Source organism: Sycon ciliatum, chromosome 1 (genome assembly GCF_964019385.1).
Source record: "Sycon ciliatum chromosome 1, ocSycCili1.1, whole genome shotgun sequence".
NCBI lineage: Eukaryota > Metazoa > Porifera > Calcarea > Leucosolenida > Sycettidae > Sycon > Sycon ciliatum.
The window spans coordinates 19,294,355-19,311,422 of NC_088643.1; the positions used below are offsets into that span (position 1 = coordinate 19,294,355).

At 48.8% G+C, this 17,068-nt stretch overlaps 2 protein-coding genes across 3 annotated transcripts; one reads left to right on the top strand and one right to left on the bottom strand.

Annotated features, from left to right (window-relative positions):
• Nucleotides 1-1,783: 1,783 nt before the first annotated feature.
• On the bottom strand, nt 1,784-11,656 carry LOC135816826 (glycerol-3-phosphate phosphatase-like). Of its 2 annotated transcripts, none has more exons than XM_065329932.1 (10): nt 11,385-11,656; nt 11,080-11,183; nt 10,313-10,380; nt 8,206-8,298; nt 7,075-7,209; nt 6,302-6,373; nt 5,089-5,236; nt 4,346-4,460; nt 3,836-3,877; nt 1,784-2,960 (listed from the first exon to the last, which is right to left on the bottom strand). In XM_065329932.1, exons 2-10 carry the CDS (start codon nt 11,156-11,158, stop codon nt 2,801-2,803), a joined length of 912 nt encoding a protein of 303 aa, XP_065186004.1. In that variant the 5' UTR covers nt 11,159-11,183; nt 11,385-11,656; the 3' UTR covers nt 1,784-2,800. The 2 variants fall into 2 exon arrangements, with proteins under 2 accessions (XP_065186004.1, XP_065186002.1); XM_065329930.1 differs by having other exon boundaries at nt 11,080-11,235.
• A 14-nt stretch (nt 11,657-11,670) lies between these two features.
• Nucleotides 11,671-16,964, top strand: LOC135816815 (regulation of nuclear pre-mRNA domain-containing protein 1B-like). Its single transcript, XM_065329919.1, has 7 exons — nt 11,671-11,966; nt 13,229-13,358; nt 13,687-13,793; nt 14,411-14,535; nt 14,785-14,911; nt 15,669-15,844; nt 16,209-16,964. Exons 1-7 carry the CDS (start codon nt 11,819-11,821, stop codon nt 16,350-16,352), a joined length of 957 nt encoding a protein of 318 aa, XP_065185991.1. The 5' UTR covers nt 11,671-11,818; the 3' UTR covers nt 16,353-16,964.
• Nucleotides 16,965-17,068: the final 104 nt, after the last annotated feature.

The window sequence follows — 17,068 nt, forward strand, 5'->3', positions numbered from 1 at the left end:
ATGCCATTGCGATTGCCACGGTGTAGTACTACAGTCCATTTCAAAACTATAGACGCGTACCTAGGCAAAACACCGTTATGCGAGCATCTATACCACATAAAATCTGTGATCACTTTGTGCATAATTTTTTCCAAATTGGGCGTCTATTATCCAATCGTTTAGAAACTATATGAGAGTAATTGTGGAACGATCCTGAGCAATATTCCGAAAACTATTCTCAAAAAGGTCCAGCCAAATTTGAAATATTTCAAAAACCCTACGCGTCTATAGTTTTGAAATGGACTGTAGCTAACTTTACCGGAGGATGTACCCAGTGTGCTGACAGTGCTCAACACCGTGGAGGCAGAGCGCAATACAGAACAGAACAACAAGGACAATCAAGGCTTGTTTGCTGCTACTTCAAGTTTCATGCTCTTGCAATCATCAGGGAACATGAAGATTGGGTGCCGACCATGCCGGTATATATGCCAGGAGAGGGTGGTATGAAAAGCTGTGTGAGAATGTGGGGCTAGCGGTGTTACTTTACAGGAGGCTGTTTGCAGAGTGTGTGGTTGTTGAAGGCAGGGGCTAGCAGTGCAATGTTAGTGCACAATGTGTGGCTGGTGTGGGCAGGAGGTGGTGAGCAATGTGTGTGGATGTTGTAGGCAGGAGGCTATAGAGCTAGCAGTGTGATATTAGCGCAGTGTACATGTATATGGCTGGTGTGGGCAGGGTGTTATGAGCAAGGTGTGTGAACGTGAATGGTGTAGGCAGGAGGCTGTGGAGACATATTTAGGTGATACCGTGGTATTTTGGAGATACTTGTTCTCGTGTCGGCACTTGGACACCATTTCCGAGCGTTTGTTGAGGCTGGATGGTGACCCTAGCATGTTCAGGATGTGGTACTTTTCTCTGGTACAGAGGGAACACCGCTTTGTGATGTTGGAGTATGCTCCTGAGCACGCTAGGGTCACCATCCAGCCTAAACAAGCGCTCGGAAATGGTGTCCAAGTGCCGACATGAGAACAAGTATCTCCAAAATACCACGGTATCACCTAAATATGTCTCCACAGCCTCCTGCCTACACCATTTACGTTCACACACCTTGCTCATAACACCCTGCCCACACCAGCCATATACATGTACACTGCGCTAATATCACACTGCTAGCTCTATAGCCTCCTGCCTACAACATCCACACACATTGCTCACCACCACCTGCCCACACCAGCCACACATTGTGCACTAACATTGCACTGCTAGCCCCTGCCTTCAACAACCACACACTCTGCAAACAGCCTCCTGTAAAGTAACACCGCTAGCCCCACATTCTCACACAGCTTTCATACCACCCTCTCCTGGCATATATACCGGCATGGTCGGCACCCAATCTTCATGTTGCCTGATGATTGCAAGAGCATGAAACGTGAAGTAGCAGCAAACAAGCCTCAATTGCCCTAGTTGTTCTGTTCTACTAGCTAACTTTATAAATTTACTTGAGTGACTTATTATATAAAGTGGCCGGTAATCAGGCTCTGGTTAGACACTGCATGCAGTGCGTCAGATTCCAGATGGGTAAGGGGGGGGGGGGGCAGGATGAAATTCTAAAAGAAACAAAGCAGAAGATCAGAGAATCACACCTGCCCCCACCCCCTGCCTTCGAGTGAGCACACTACACGAGTTAAGTTTTTGATGTACTAGTTCACTGCGGCATTACAGTCCGTGCATGGACCAGGGAGGACCTCCAGGGCGTAATCACATGAGCTCAAGGGCCATGCTCAGTCAGACAGCAGAGCAACGTTACTCAGTGCAGCCAGGATATCTTACTACTGCATGTGCTAGTACTAGTGCTACTGACCCGCTGTGCGAGTCAATACTGTAACTTGAAAATAAATCATGAAATCAGTCTGAAAAGTGTACCAAATGTACATGTCTACTGAAAAACCTAATAAAATAAATGACCACCAGCTTGCGTGAATAAGTTACATGATTCGTAGTGTGTGAGTGTGGAATAAAATCAAATGTAGTAAGACAAGTGCTGCCCTATGCTTATACACACACACACACACCTCAGACCTCAGACATGCCCATCGCGGGAGCGATGATAGCGAACAGCTATGTTTTAGACATAGCAACTTGTGCTGGGATTACACCATTCAACACACGCACGCGCGCGCACACACACACACACACACACACACACACACACACACACACACACACACACACACACACACACACACACACACACACACACACACAGTGACACACACACAGAGTCACATGTGGCGGCGATGGCCTTGCAGAGCATATGTATCGGAGCAACATCCCCAGTGTGTATGCGTGCATGTGTGTGTGTGCAGTGAGGGGGGTGGGGTGGGGTGCGTGCGTGTGTGTGCAGTGAGGGGGTGGGGTGTGGCGTGCGTATGTGCGTGCAGTGAGGGGGTGGGTGTGTGCGTGCGTGTGTGCAGTGAGGGTACACACATGACGGGCAGGACGTGCAGCATAGTCCGTCAGGAACAGCTAGATCAGTCACATGACCTGCAGCCGTGAGCAGGGGGCATGGCAGTGCACAGGGCCAGTATACGTCCAGCCTCAAAAATCAACAGGAGAAGTCTTCTGGCAACAAGTCCCTAGTCAGCGCTGATAAGGCCTGAATAGTACATAGTCTAGTTAGATGTAGACAATCTGATTCCGGTGCATGATCCCACGCGGCCATTAGTAGATCAACACAGAATTCTAGGAGAGCACATTGGTCTCTCACGCACACACACACACACACACGCACACAGGTGTACACTGGAAGAGCCAACACCAGCACTTAGCTGCACGACAGAACAGCAGCGGTGTCGGTGAAGTACGTCGGCCGCCGATCGTCCTCAGCTGCCAACGACTCCAGGTCTTCTCTCGTGCCATGGCCTGTGAACACCAGTAGGGTTTTCATGCCGTGACGGTTGCCAAACGGAATGTCCGTCAGCGGGCTGTAGAGAGGCGGTTGGAAAGTGGCACAAAAACTAGTATTAGCCCATTGCGTAATGACGTTATTTGTACCGCGAGCACTCCACATAGACACCTGGGCATGGTCGTCTGGGGGTGTTGAACAGTGCATCCCTGATCCCAGCGTACTCACATGCATTACTCATACCTCCCATATTTGGCAATGGGATTATTAATATTATCACTGTATCAATACCAGCATTAACATGCAAGCAAGAATTACTACAGAGCTTCCTAGTCTGTTTCCCGCAGATTACGCGTTTACGTGGCCACACATAATCGACTGTCACTCGCATTCTGGCACAAGCTCCACGCTGATCTTGCATAGTTCTTTTTGAATTCTGATCACAGAGCACTGCAACATCGTGCCATCACACTGCCGGTTTCAGTCCAAGTCCACCTATAAAACAGTGAGTAACTGCTAGCGGTTAACCAGTGACCGGTCCACAGTGAAGCGGGCAAACATATAGCGTGCCCAGCCAAGTGCTCAGCTATGCTCCTACCAATGCACTTCCGGCGAAATACTAGCAAATGCATAGTGCACTTCTTGTATAATAATAATAATAATAATAATGACAGTTCGCATTTCACTCATTGCATGAGGTCAACGCATCTGTTAACAATTTCGAGCCAAGCAGCTCTATCAGAAGCAGATTGCACAGCATCCAGAAGCGACAGATTAATGCATTGTAAGTCTTATAATACACTCACATAATTTACTGTTTCTGGCTGCACTATCATGCACACAATTTAAAAGACTTGTCCGCAACAGACAGCAATGGGCATGGCGCAAGACTCCACTGATACAAGCCAACAAAGCGTTCCGATTGCGCAATCAAGCCACACAGACACGACTTACTTGTCACCGATCATACATGTCCGGGCAGGATCAATTGGTTGCCTGCGGGGGAGAAAACACAGAAAGAGAAACAAATTACTTTGAAGTACAAGTGTTTGAGCACAGCACGAGGAGAACAACGTGATGCACAAGACAGTGATGCGTGCGTCACCGAATGAAGCACCGTTTCCCCGGAACAATTATGCACTTTTGGATCACTTGAACAAAGTGATCACCCCGAGCACTGTCAGACTATCAGTCTACTGTCATGTACTGTATTAAAAGCGATAAATTTTTGCGGCACGCAAAGTTCGCGTTGTCAAGAATTGTGTTCGTTCATGACGAGAAACTTTTGCGATTTTATCTCTTCATTTGGATCTTGTACTGTCTGCAGTCAATGTACAGAGCAGTGTGCGACGATTTATATTCGCGAATGTGTGATGGTCGCGAAAATAGCGAAATATAATCTCTAGCGAAAATTTCTCTCTTTACAGTACTGTATCTGGATAGGTTCTCAGTGTTATCACTTACCCTGCTGCAGAGCACTCCTCGCAGATGCAGTCAAATATCGGCGTGAACGGCTTGCCCACGTAGGTCGGCTCGCGGTTGGCCGTCCTTGCCACAAACTCCACGAAACAGCCCGTTCCTGGAAGGACACAACAGCAGCCAGACAAAGACAATTCTACCGTACATTCAGAAATACTTGAGACCTGGGCTTTTCAAACCTGATCGTTTTAGGCTGCATCAGGCTCAAAGCGCGACTTCAAATCGGTGACAAAAGAGTGTTGATGAAGCAAGTTTGTGCACTAAGCGCTGCTAGACCTGCTCCAGATAATAACCTGGCTGAAACCGACAACAACATGATCGTGCAGAAGTAGGGTTGAGTTCAGTAGCCAGGCAACACCACCAGCTGCAAGAAAACCAGGGCTGTGGTGGTATCATCAATAATCTTTCTTTGCAGTTGGAGGTCGAGTGGGATTGCAAAGACCCACTGGATGCGATCAGCTATAGAACCGGAGTTGCTGAATCAAATACGCCGCAGATTCTCCCAAGGAAAACATATATGCACGTGTGTGTGTGTGTGTGTGTGTGTGTGTGTGTGTGTGTGTGTGTGTGTGTGTGCGTGCGTGTGCGTGTGTGTGTGTGTATGCCTGCGTGCGTGCTTGCATGCGTGTGTGCGTGTGCAAGTGCACTACAAGCGTATATTAGGAGCAAGTCCCATACTCAAGTACTGTACGCACAAAATCGCCAAATCAAAATCCACACAAACTAACCGGCAATGAGGCGACTGGTGGGATTCGGCAGGCTCCGATCGGTGTTGGTACCGACGAACAGGCAGTCGGGATCTTGCAGGTAGTTGATGGCCTTGGTCAGCTTGATAATATTCAGATGTGGATCATAACCGACACACACTGTCTTGACCTGAAAGCAGCACAGCAGCGGAAGACATTGATAAGAGCAAAGCCGGAACAGGGCTTGAAAGTGATACCTCACAGCCTGAATGGAGTCAAGACAACGCTGACTTTCGGATCCACTTGGATCCAGTTTCTATATGGATCCATGCATGTTTGGGTGGCTTTCTTTGACAGCCTGGGCCCTCTGGTCGGGTGCCCATTCCTGGAAAAAATCACACCTGCACATGACACGATGGGCATGCCCACCACACATTGCACTGTGCTGTGGGCAGAGTGGATCCAATACTGTAAAAAATGCGCCTCATTAAAATAATAGAGTTTACAGTAATACCCAGGAACCATTTTTCGTGGACTCCCGATGTCATTAATTTCAAAACCAAATGCAAGAATTCGAGATTAAGTTACCAGCCTGGGAAAGAACAGGAACTGTGTCGAGTCCGGTTCCTGAAGCTGTAACGTTACTATGGGATAGGCTCAACTGTACAGGCAAATGTGGTACCCCCCCCCCCCCCTCATACAAAATGTGTTACTCTCTCCCAGCCTCATATAAATGCTCCCTCCCACAGCTCATAACTGTGCAACCTCCCTCCCGGATCCTGTGAACCCCAGTCACACTCATACCACAGTTATCCAGACACTGAAGTAATATGCACTTTGGTCTACTGGGCACAATTTGGGCAAGTTTTCGTGGAAATACTGATGACCCTTTGTCACTTTTCGCGGAAACATTGTCACGTCACATCTCTGACCTCTCTCCGTCAAAACGGGCGTGATTAAGAGTTACGAACATTTCAAAATTACGGGCAGTGCCGAGTCCCAAACCACCCGGATAAACAAAGTATGAGTGTAAACGTATCCCCTCCCCCCACGTCATAATTATGCTATTTAATGTGCTACACCCCCCCCCCCCCCACCTCCTCATATAAATGTGCCCCCGCCCCAACCTCATATGCAGGCAGGAGGACGAGGAAAGAAGAACATGCTCCTGAAATTACGGCTCCCTCCGCTGTACCCCATGAATACAATATGGTGGACACACCGCACCAGCTGCACCGAGCACGGTTGTACTCACCTCCGGGTCGAGCGGCAGCGTGGTGAGATGAGATGGCAGCGCACGCACTCCCTCGTCATCCACTGGGTCCAGCTGTGAGGAAATACACAGTTAAAATAACATCAACATACTGTAAAACATATAAGTTTCGGTGATTTCGGTAGAGAAACCAGGCACCTAAATTTAAATTACACCTAAAAGGCACTAGAGTATGCACTGTATGTGAAGGGAACGCCAGTCACCTAATTCTACATTACACCTGAAACCTGGCAGGTCCCTGGCACCGAAATTTCAATGCACCTAAAATTACATGTTTTACAGTACACGCTAGATACATGTGACCGTGCCGATGACCAAGGGTACAGTCTTGCGGTGATAAAATACAGTCACAACACCTGTCATAAAAACGTTGGTCTATACATGTACACGCTGGGATGCATGTGACTTTGCCAATGAACAAGCGCACACACATGCAGTGAAAAGTCCGAAAACCTGTCAAGGCGACCACCAGTGACCTGCCTCAGAGGATCACTACAAATAGGACGAAGGCTTCGTTTCCAGTCAAATGACCCTGGACAAGGACACAGCGACCACATTTTGAAGGTCTCTTGTTGTACCAGGTTTCACTGTATTGTTTTAAAAATTTAATGCAGTTTGCGTGGCAGGGTATTTTGCACATGTTCATCACATGGGGTCAACAGATACCGGTATCATACGTCGCAGAAGGTGGATGAACTAGAACAACACACACGCGCACGCACCCCCCCCCCCCCCACACACACACACAAACTCACTCCAGGTCCGAAGCATGGAACGTTGCGGGCATCCAGTTCCTTCTTTAGCGGCTCGCCGGCCACGACGTACACCTTGCCCTTGGAATGCTTCTGCAGGTAGTGAGCTGTGGCATACGCTGTGCCGAACACCTCCTCCTGAAGAAAGGAACGAGGACACCAATCCAAGATGAAAGAGATGACCACATCACTAAAACAAGCACCGCATTCTCCGGAGCATAAGCTGCACTTTAAACACTTGGAATTCACCCCAAAAAAAGTCAGTGCAGCTTATACTACGATGATCAAATGAACCGTGATCTACAGGGTAGATGCCTGTATTTATTTATTTTATTTTATTCCAAGCAATACATGGCTGGGGTAGCCAATGACCACTTTGCGTGGCGATACCGGGGCCGCGATTGCAGGGTTTTTATAGCCAACCACGGCTATATTTAGTGACAAAAATCCAGGTTTAGCTTACATTCCAGTGCATTTTACTCCGGAAAATAGTTCAAAATACAGTAGTGAAGAAAGCTGTCGGGTGAGCTAGCGGTGTTTTTTTTTGCAGCACACTCTCAGTAATATGCTGTTAATTTTAGCATTTGCCATAATGAAGAGCACGAGCACTTCACCGCTTGGATACCAACACGGCGGTCATGCGATGGCCGTGGGAAGGATGGGCGAGTCGTGACCGCCGTGCACTGTGCGCACACTGGATGCACAGCGTGCAGTAGAACCTGTCTAAGGCGACCGCTCAAGAGACCTTCAAAAAAAAATCAGGTGGTCGCCTTATCCAGGGTCATTTGACTAGAAACAAACCCTTCGTCCTAGTTGTAGTGGTCTTGTGAGATGGGTGGTCGCCTTATCAGAGTGGTCGCCCTGACATGTTTTACTGTATGCGGTACAGTAACGTCAACCGGTACCCATTTCAACTCTGAGCTGTGGCGTTAAAGCATCTCAAATCAATAGAGCAGTGCCCTGGCACAATATCATTGATACGGCTATGATCGTAGTATTTACACATTACCAGTATCGCAACCGGGTACATCGAGCATGAAATAAGCTTGCATTCGGCAGAAGCTACAGGTTGGGCAGACGTGGAAGGTCTCACGAGACCCCATTCCGCGGAATGGAGCATTAACACTCACTCACCGGCTTGGCGCTGATTCCCATCTTGGCCATTTTGGCCGTGTACTCTGGCCGTGTGCGTGTGCTATTGTTCGACACGAACAGCACTCGTTTGCCCTGTGTGCACGGGAGAGGGAGGAGACAATTAAACACATCGCCATTGTATAGACACCACACTGCATACAGTATTATTATGAAATCGTGTCACACTGTGTACCGTGGATGTACTAGAATCTCACGTGTGCACCATGCTCCAGAAATGCCAAAGAAACCAGACAGTTACCTCTGCACAGCCCATACTACACTTGTCGCGGTAACCAGTATAGACAGAACCATGAGTACATAACACCTTGACCTTGATACACGTTGCCTTGATAGGTTACACGGTCCCCGTCAGGGGAGAGGGGTGGAAGAGGCTGAGGAGCAGCACTTCTGATGGCGCACTAGATGGTGACGTAGTCAGAACTTCCTTTGGCAAGGGCACTCAAACGGGAAGTCGGCCCTTTCCGACACTGTCCTTCGTTTCGTGCGGTCGCACTTGTGTCTGGCCAAGCCGCTGCTGGACTTGAAACTCCGGTGGCAGGTACTGCACTGAGGAGTGACCGGGTTGCCGGGGTGCTCGATGTTGGGAGCAGGTCCGTGATCGCACCGATGGGTAGCCAATCCACCGGGGCTGCGGAACCAACGTTGGCAGAGACGACATTGGCAAGCGCCAGCCTGATTGCACACTGGTTTCTGCCGTTCTGCCAAGCATTTGTGACGCTTCTCATCTGATGGGCGAGAGAAGTATCGATCACATACTTGGCAATGGACATTAGGTGTGGACGGTTCGGGCTCGAAACAGCGGTACATGCGGCGCCAGTCGGGGCGAGTATCTACCAGATCGTACCATCCCTCCACAGCATTCAGGGCCTTCAGGTCTGCACTAATGCAGTCCTTCCAGTGTTTGCGTGGACCGCCAGGTGGACGGCGGGGTGGGAGCAGACCGAACAACAGAATCTTCGGAATGCGCTCTGGTGGCATGCGAGCAACATGACCCAGCCACTCAAGTCGTCGCTGGCGAATCCGGACAGCAAGTGGGCGCTTGTCGCCCCACATTTCCAGCAACTGATCATTGCTGATCCGCTCTTGCCAGGCGTCTAACCTTGTTATGCCAAGAACGGTACGCAGACACTGCATGTAGAACGTGGAGAGCCTCCGGATGTCGGCTTGGAGGGGTACCCAGCACTCAGCTCCGTACAGCAGAATGGTGACAACGCACGCATTGAAGATATTCTTCTTGGTGCGGACGGACAGATGGTGGTTGTTGAAAACTGGCTTCCGCAGGGAGCCAAACGCACGGGAAGCAGCCGCAATTCTGGAGGAGATGTCAATCGAACACCGGCCAGACGTATCGATGATCGACCCAAGGTAGCGAAACTCCGTTACGCACTCGATCTGGTTCGAACCAACACAAACAGGGGCGAGGTCCGCATCAGAAATGTCTCTGCCGATCACCATGAACTTGGTCTTGGAGAGACTAACTGTCAGTCCAAACTCGGAGGCAACTTCATCGAATGTCACTGCAGCTCGCTCGAGCCCGGTACGTTGACAGTAGTGACACCCTGGACCCACTGCTGAAGCGTAGAAATGATGCCTATGCAGCATGGATTGCCCATGGTCGCCAGGACGATCAGTTTGCCCGTGAATTTAGATCAGTGTGCAATGCCTCCCGTTCTGCCATACGCCATACACACACACACACACACCACTTGACGCCCATCACCGGAGGCGATCACAGCGATGCTACAGCAAAAGCCATAGCAGCTTGTGCTGGGATTGCACCATTCAACAGCTTACATACACACAGAGACACAGACACAGACAGACACACACACTCACACACACTCACACTCATACTCACACACACACACACCACACACACACACACACACACACACACACACACACACACACACACACACACACACACACACACACACACACACACACACACACTACCGGTACTTGCTGGGCACTTTGGTGAAACGCTGTGGCATGCAAAAGACTCTCTGGCGCATATGTAGCCAGCACCCTATTTGCTCAGCGACTATGTTACTAGTGGTCTAGCTACACGATTCTATGAGCTTACCCGCTTTCTTAGGCTGTCCAATGCTTCTGGCACGCCTGGTATAACCTCCGTGTCCTTCCATATCACACCTGCGTGCATCAGAGCATGGAGTGCACAGAAAAACACATGTGTGCAGAACCCTAGGACATCAATGCATGTGCTGTGGTGGACCCAATGCCCTGTGTTGACCTTCGTCCGCATGTGCATGTGCTGTGGTGGACCCAATGCCCTGTGTTGACCTTGGTCCGGTCCACCTCCCATACTTGGGTCGCGATCATTGGCATCGACACTGAAGCGAGTGAAGGTTAATCGGCATGACCAAGCTATTCGTCACGCCATCCCATGCAAAATGTACCCATGCAGCAGGCTGAGACTTGAGAGTGCTCAACGCGCGCATACACACACACACACACACCACACACACGCACGTACACACACAAACACCTGCGCACGCACATGCATACACCATTGACCATTTGATGCCCATCGCCAGAGGCGATGATAGCGATGCTACAGCAGAAGCCATAGCAACTTGGGCTGGGATTGCATGCATACACACACACACACACACACACACACACACACACACACACACACACACACACACACACACACACGCACACACACACACACCACACCGCGCGGCACAAAGAAGACTTAGTTCACTGGAACCCAAAAAGCTTCACACCCACAGCAGTCCATAGTTCTACATGATTGCATGCACTTTTAGTTTTAGTTTTTCATACAGGCTGCAGAATACATTTCTTTTCCAGACATGGAGCACTTACCGTCACAGTCGAATAAGAAAGTGTCGATGTCCTCAATGATTTCACTCACGTTCTCTGTCGTCAAATGCACTGACGACATCGTACTGGAGAACCTTTGGGCGGTACTGATTATCGTGCGAACCCAATGGAAGGAGAAATAGCAGGGACAGCAGGTACCTTGGGAAACGCAAGTCAGGCACACCCACTGTAAATTTGTAAAGTAGAATCTACCACAAATAGAAATAGATGCTGGTACGTGGTATGGTGTTGATCTGATTGGAAGGATATTTTGAACTTCTTATTCTACAAGACATTAGTATTCTTACTTCAAAACCGGAGCTCCGGCGCGGAGGACATCAAGCCTTCAGTTCAAGCCAGGGTCACCTGGACTGGTGACATACTGCAGAGTAGGTGATTACGTAGCAGGTAGATGATGAGATCGAGACCGCGATCTGGCCAGATTTTTTTTGTTTGTTTTTCAGTTTTGGGATCCACGCGACGTCGACGTCACATCTGATCATCATTCGATCGTATCATGACCATGATCAGCGACACGAAATCGACATCGTTTCCTTTCTCATTTTTGGGCCAATTATTTGGACTACTCATTCATAGCTAGCTAAGTAATAGACTGTCTGTACTGGCTGATGTCTGGTGGGTCATATTATTCCATTCAGTTACCAGTAACAAGCATCTAGTATACCAGCACTATCTTTGACTGGATTTGTAGCATCTCTCGAACCAAAGAATCGATGTTGGCATGTCGTTCACTCAGTCCTTGTTGGAGAAGAAATTCTCCGAATTGACTAGCTCGCAGCAGAGTGTACAGACGCTATCCCTGTGGCTCATTCACCACAGAAAGCATGCTCGCCAAGTAGTACTGATGTGGAAAGGCTGTCTACAGAAAGGTAGGTGGATTTATGTTACATGTCCCTTGACCTGGTTTCTTTCTCTGTTGAGTCGAGGATGTTTAGTGGATGTATGCATGCCAGAAGCTGAAGTGACGAGTGTAAAGATGTACTGTACATGTATGTGCAATAGACGGGTATGAGGTATAAAGTCTTGTATCGACACGTACAGTTACAATACCAATTCTGGGGCGTTCATAATGTCCTATTGACAAGCCCCAGAATTATTGTTGGGGGGGGGGGGGGGGGCGATTTGTATCTTTTGGTTCACACATTCTGGACCCAGATTTTAAAATTCTCGAACGAGCGGACTACGGCCACTTAAATGAATGACGGGAATTATCTATTTTGCATGTGCTCATGGTAAACTATAGGCGTGGCACGTGGAAAGAGATTCACGTATACAATGAAATCAGCAGATACACGTGTCAAGAAAGCGTGCGCCAAGTGGGCGAATTCTGTCCGGAGAATTGGAAATTCCGCCTTCACTGCGGAACGGGTGGAATTGGCTTCCGTGGATTCTGACAAAGAAATCTGTGTAACCGAACAATGTATGGATCATAGGGAATTCCAGAATGGACGGAATTGTGTGTAAAGGAACGCGCCTAATGTATTGAAATCATGTAGAAAATCATCCCCAACAGTGCTACCGGATTGCGGAACATGCTAGCTGCAATTTGTTCATCATGTCAGCAATGGATTTCATTATGAGGTCACCTGTTCGCTTCAGTGTGCACCAGCACTATTGGCGATACCAAAATTGTCCAGCTCGACGATCTCTCAGCCCACGGCGGAGTTTCTAATGGGATCAGTCATTCCCTGCCATTTGGCCTGCTAATGCCATCATGCGGAGCCAAAGATCAAAAGTGCAAAGAGCCTTTACATCATAGCTATGGTAGTCCAAGCTGAACAACGGGCAGTAGACCCATGCGTCCGCCAACAAATTACGCATTAAAAAAACTCCACCGTGGGTGAGTCCATCGCAGCTCAAGATAGGAGTTGCACACTCTTGGTAATGTAACGTTACTCTTGGTGTCCCGTGACACTACCAACAATACCATGTCCACCAATGCCTTTTACTTGCTGTTTACATGAGTGGTTTGTCATCGAGAATACTTCACCTATAGTAGTAGTTGTTTATTGCACAATATTGATGTCTTGCTCTGTTTCTTTTCTTGTTTCTCTACCTTGCTCTGCACCTCTGTGTGTGTGCCTATGTGTGTCTGCACATGTTTGCTTGTATCCCATTTGTCACGACCTAGCTCCTCCTGGCCGAAAACTGACGTTTGTGTACCTGGCCAATGATGTCTTACAAAACTCCAAGAAGAAGGGCTCTGAATACAGCAAGGAGTTCTCCGAAGTTTTGGAGGAAGTGTTTCAAGATCTCTACCAGTAAGAACTTAGTAGTCTCAGTCTTTAGAATGGCAAAACTTTTCTTTCAGCGATGAATACCATAATAATGCTACTGTCATCACCACACAACATCCAAGTCACAAAGGGTTTCCAGAATTAATTTCTCACATCTGTGGATAACTTTGACTGCAAGCTAGTAGTGCAATATCAAAGATACACGAGGGAGAGAGAGAGAGAGAGAGAGAGAGAGAGAGAGGGGGGGGGGGGGGAGGGAGGGAGAGGGAGAGAGAGAGAATGTTCTTTCTGGATGTCAAGTAATAGGGTGACGTTCGATTGTGTTCGCCTCTACATGTATCTTTCTGTTCAGGATTGCTGACGCGTCCATGCGCAATGCTCTCGATCGCATCCTGAAAATCTGGGAGGACCGTGCCGTTCTGACGGATTCCGTGCTGGTGCTGCTTCGGATGTGTGCAGGTAAGTGTGCGCATACCGTACAGTCTTACTAGCACACCAGTCTTATAGACGCCGGGTTTTCAAGATGACTGTTGGCACTTACAGTCAACCTTGTGATGTGACTATTGGCACTTGATCCATGTTTTATCCTTTTATGTAGTTTTCCGAGTGACCAGAAAATAATGGATGAACCGCCTTTGACCACTTTGTGGTGGGTGTGATCAACTCACCTTCCACTGCTTTAGGAGCTGCATATGCGTGTTGATCCTTGAGGGTGGTGGCGTTCCTGCGGATGCAGAAAACTTGGTCCAGCCGAGTCTCACGTGAACCGTGGAGACATCCGAAGTGAACGACTGAAGCACATACATACAGTATGCACTGGGCTATGGCAGCCGGTGTAGGTGACTGCGGGATATCTCATTTAAGAGTGAATGACTGAAGCAAGTACAGTATGCACTGGGCTATGGCAGCCGGTATAGGTGACTGCGGGATAGCTCATTTAGGAGTGAATAGTCATAAGTTCTCTCTCGTAACACCAGTGTATGTTAAACAGTATCATCCACGTCTTTAGCTTGTCTTCTCGCTTCTAAGTGACGCATGGCTTTGCTCTGCTTTTGCCCACCGTGGTGTTCGCTCAGGCCAAGATTCGGATCCAGTAGAAGCACCAAAGAAGAAGAAAAGGAGAAAATCCTCAGCTGACTCGGATGCGCGCAGAAGACCACCGGTGTTTGAGCATCCGCCCGTCAAGGTTAACGTTCCAGAGGTGAGTATACGACCAGAGTGCTGCTGTTCAGAAGATCCCATGGTTGGATGGCGTGCATTTCTAGTTTTGAAATACGTGCAACGTGTACCGGTCATGATTGCGTATACACCAAGTGTGACTCACGAACGGGCGAATGTGTGTATGTGTGTGTGTGTGTGTGTGTGTGTGTCCATTGTACCATTGTACCATTGCAACCGTCGCAAGCTTCTTCTCCTCCTTCTGCATTCCTATGCTGTCTGTGTTGCACAGCCGGACGTGCTATTGCATCACTTGCAGGAACTGGAAACGGCAACAGCAGCAGATGACCAGATACGCCTGCAGATCGCCACGCTCCCAGATGAAGTACAGAGCACTGCTTACGTTGATAATCTGCATAGTGAGTATGCTAAACCCACTCTCAGTCTCATACCCCCCCCCCCCCCCCCAATGCACTGTTTTTTCTTCTTCTCCGATGTACATGTGCCCCGGCACTGGCCTGACGTGCGCAATCGTGTACTTGGTCGTGGACAAGGCGTCGCTTCTCGACCCTTTCTGTGCCATACACACGACACGTGGCTGTGCACAGTCTTGCTCATGACATCAGATGTGCACAGATATTATCTCTGCACATCTGCGTTAGTTTTCATTGTTTTCTCGTCTTTCGCGGGGAGACAGACAAGTAAGTGTGCTGGTTCACGTGCACGCTCACTCGCTGTACAGTTCTGGGCACCAAAGACTTGAACATGCTGGCTGCTGACAATGCGACAATGGATGTGCTCCGTGCATACTACCAAGAGTGGGCAAACCAGAGTGTGCTATTCTGGACAGCGGAATTCACCACTCGCTTCATTTTTTGACGATGAGCTATGGCAGTTCAACTCCTTCAAACTTATGAATAGGGGTCATGGTAGTCTCGATCGGTCCGCGACTCTGTTGTTGCACCGCATCAGTAAGGTCTGTGACATCAGTTTTTACCGTACAATGACATCATAATAACGTTCACGGGGGGGGGGGGGGGGTGTTACCCTTTCCCGGCACTGTCTCAGTTGCACGCGTTGGCTTATGTTCTCAAATAGTACACGGTATATCCACAGAGAGAAGGTTATAATACATCTTTGTACTGCTTTGTTATCCAAACTCCACACTATTTGTAGATCAAGAAGCTGCTGAAGAGCTTCAGAGACAGGTGGAGGACGCTGGTCGTTTGCTATCCAGCTATAACATGCGTCTTGACCAGGAAATGGGTCAACGGCAGCATGCCATTTCTCTCCTTCAGGCATTCATCAGGGACCAATCTTCCCAGCAGGACCGTGTGCAAGCACTCCATGATGTGAGTCTCTCTCTCTCTCTCTCCTCTTTCTTTCTCTTTCTCTTTCTTGCTTTCTGTCAGTCTCTCCAGCTCTCTCCTCTTCTTTTTATTATCTTTTGCTCTGTTCTTTCTTTCTTTTCTTCCCTTTTTCGTCCTACAAGATTTAGTAACTTACAACTACTCCATCCGTTGTTGCCACCCTCGTGTAGTCTCTCACTTGCACATGGTTATGTGGTCTATATATACTCGCATCACTCACTCACTCTCTCTCTCTCCCTTTCTCTCTCTCTCTCTCTCTCTCTCTCTCTCTCTCTCTCTCTCTCTCTCTCTCTCTCTCTCTCCCTCTCTCTCTTACTTTGTTTTGTTTTTCCCTGTGCACTCAAAGGAACATCAGAAGAGGCTTCATCATGTCGTTGAGGTACATTCTCACCTCGAGAAGCATTTGGCGAATTTGCCAGACCTCAGCCAATTGCCATCCTTTACAGACGGGCTGGCGCCGCTTCCGTCCGCACATGACCTGTTTGCTTGATGGGTTGGTAATCCATGATCTAGCTGTGCCCAGTGCAACAGTAACACCGCATCAGCGTTGACAGCCCCGCCATACCCCGTTCCTATCTCAGTCTTTCATCAACATGCCCGGTGTTGTCTTGTGTTAGCCAGGACAGCTTTCCCTGTTGCAGGGTACGTACCGCGCACACGGTAGAGTGGACTACGCATACGCCATGCCTATTCGAAGTCCTACTGGTGGCCTCTGTGGTCGCTGCTGTGTGCTACGAATGACCGATGCGATGATGGTGTGCGGGAAGGGTGAAGTGAATGGTGCAGCATCCTGCGAATGATTTCATCGCCAATGGAGCAAGAGTCCGGAGTTGGTGGTGTGACCGCTGATTGCCACGATGGTCTTATGAACAGCTTTGGCTTGTGTTTGTCTCAGTCACCCAACACGGTTGGTTTGTGTCATGCCCGTTTTTGGCGAGTTGACCTGCCGTATTTGCAATGACCCATGTCCGATATTTAGGTTTTCCTGTCTAGACCCAGTGCAGGCACTGTTTTCTCTCTCTCTCTCTCTCTCTCTCTCTCTCTCTCTCTCTCTCTCTCTCTCTCTTTCTCTTTCTCTCTTGCTCTCCAATTTTGCATACATGTCTGGTATCTTTCCAGCACCTGGAGAACTCTGCTTTTTCATACTTGATCATTATGTTGTTACACAGTCTCGTAATGGCCATCAGTGCAACCTGAAGTCTGCGG

Bases quoted from the DNA above. Each gene is read 5' to 3' on its own strand.
- LOC135816826 (XM_065329932.1), bottom strand. From the start codon at position 11,158: ATGTCGTCAGTGCATTTGACGACAGAGAACGTGAGTGAAATCATTGAG. The intron at 5,237-6,301 runs GTGAGTACAACC...TGCTGCTTTCAG, and splicing joins CGCTGCCGCTCGACCCGGAG to GTCAAGACAGTGTGTGTCGG. The intron at 3,878-4,345 runs GTAAGTGATAAC...TCTCCCCCGCAG, and splicing joins GAGGAGTGCTCTGCAGCAGG to GCAACCAATTGATCCTGCCC.
- LOC135816815 (XM_065329919.1), top strand. From the start codon at position 11,819: ATGTCGTTCACTCAGTCCTTGTTGGAGAAGAAATTCTCCGAATTGACT. The intron at 11,967-13,228 runs GTAGGTGGATTT...GTCACGACCTAG, and splicing joins GAAAGGCTGTCTACAGAAAG to CTCCTCCTGGCCGAAAACTG. The intron at 13,359-13,686 runs GTAAGAACTTAG...CTTTCTGTTCAG, and splicing joins GTGTTTCAAGATCTCTACCA to GATTGCTGACGCGTCCATGC.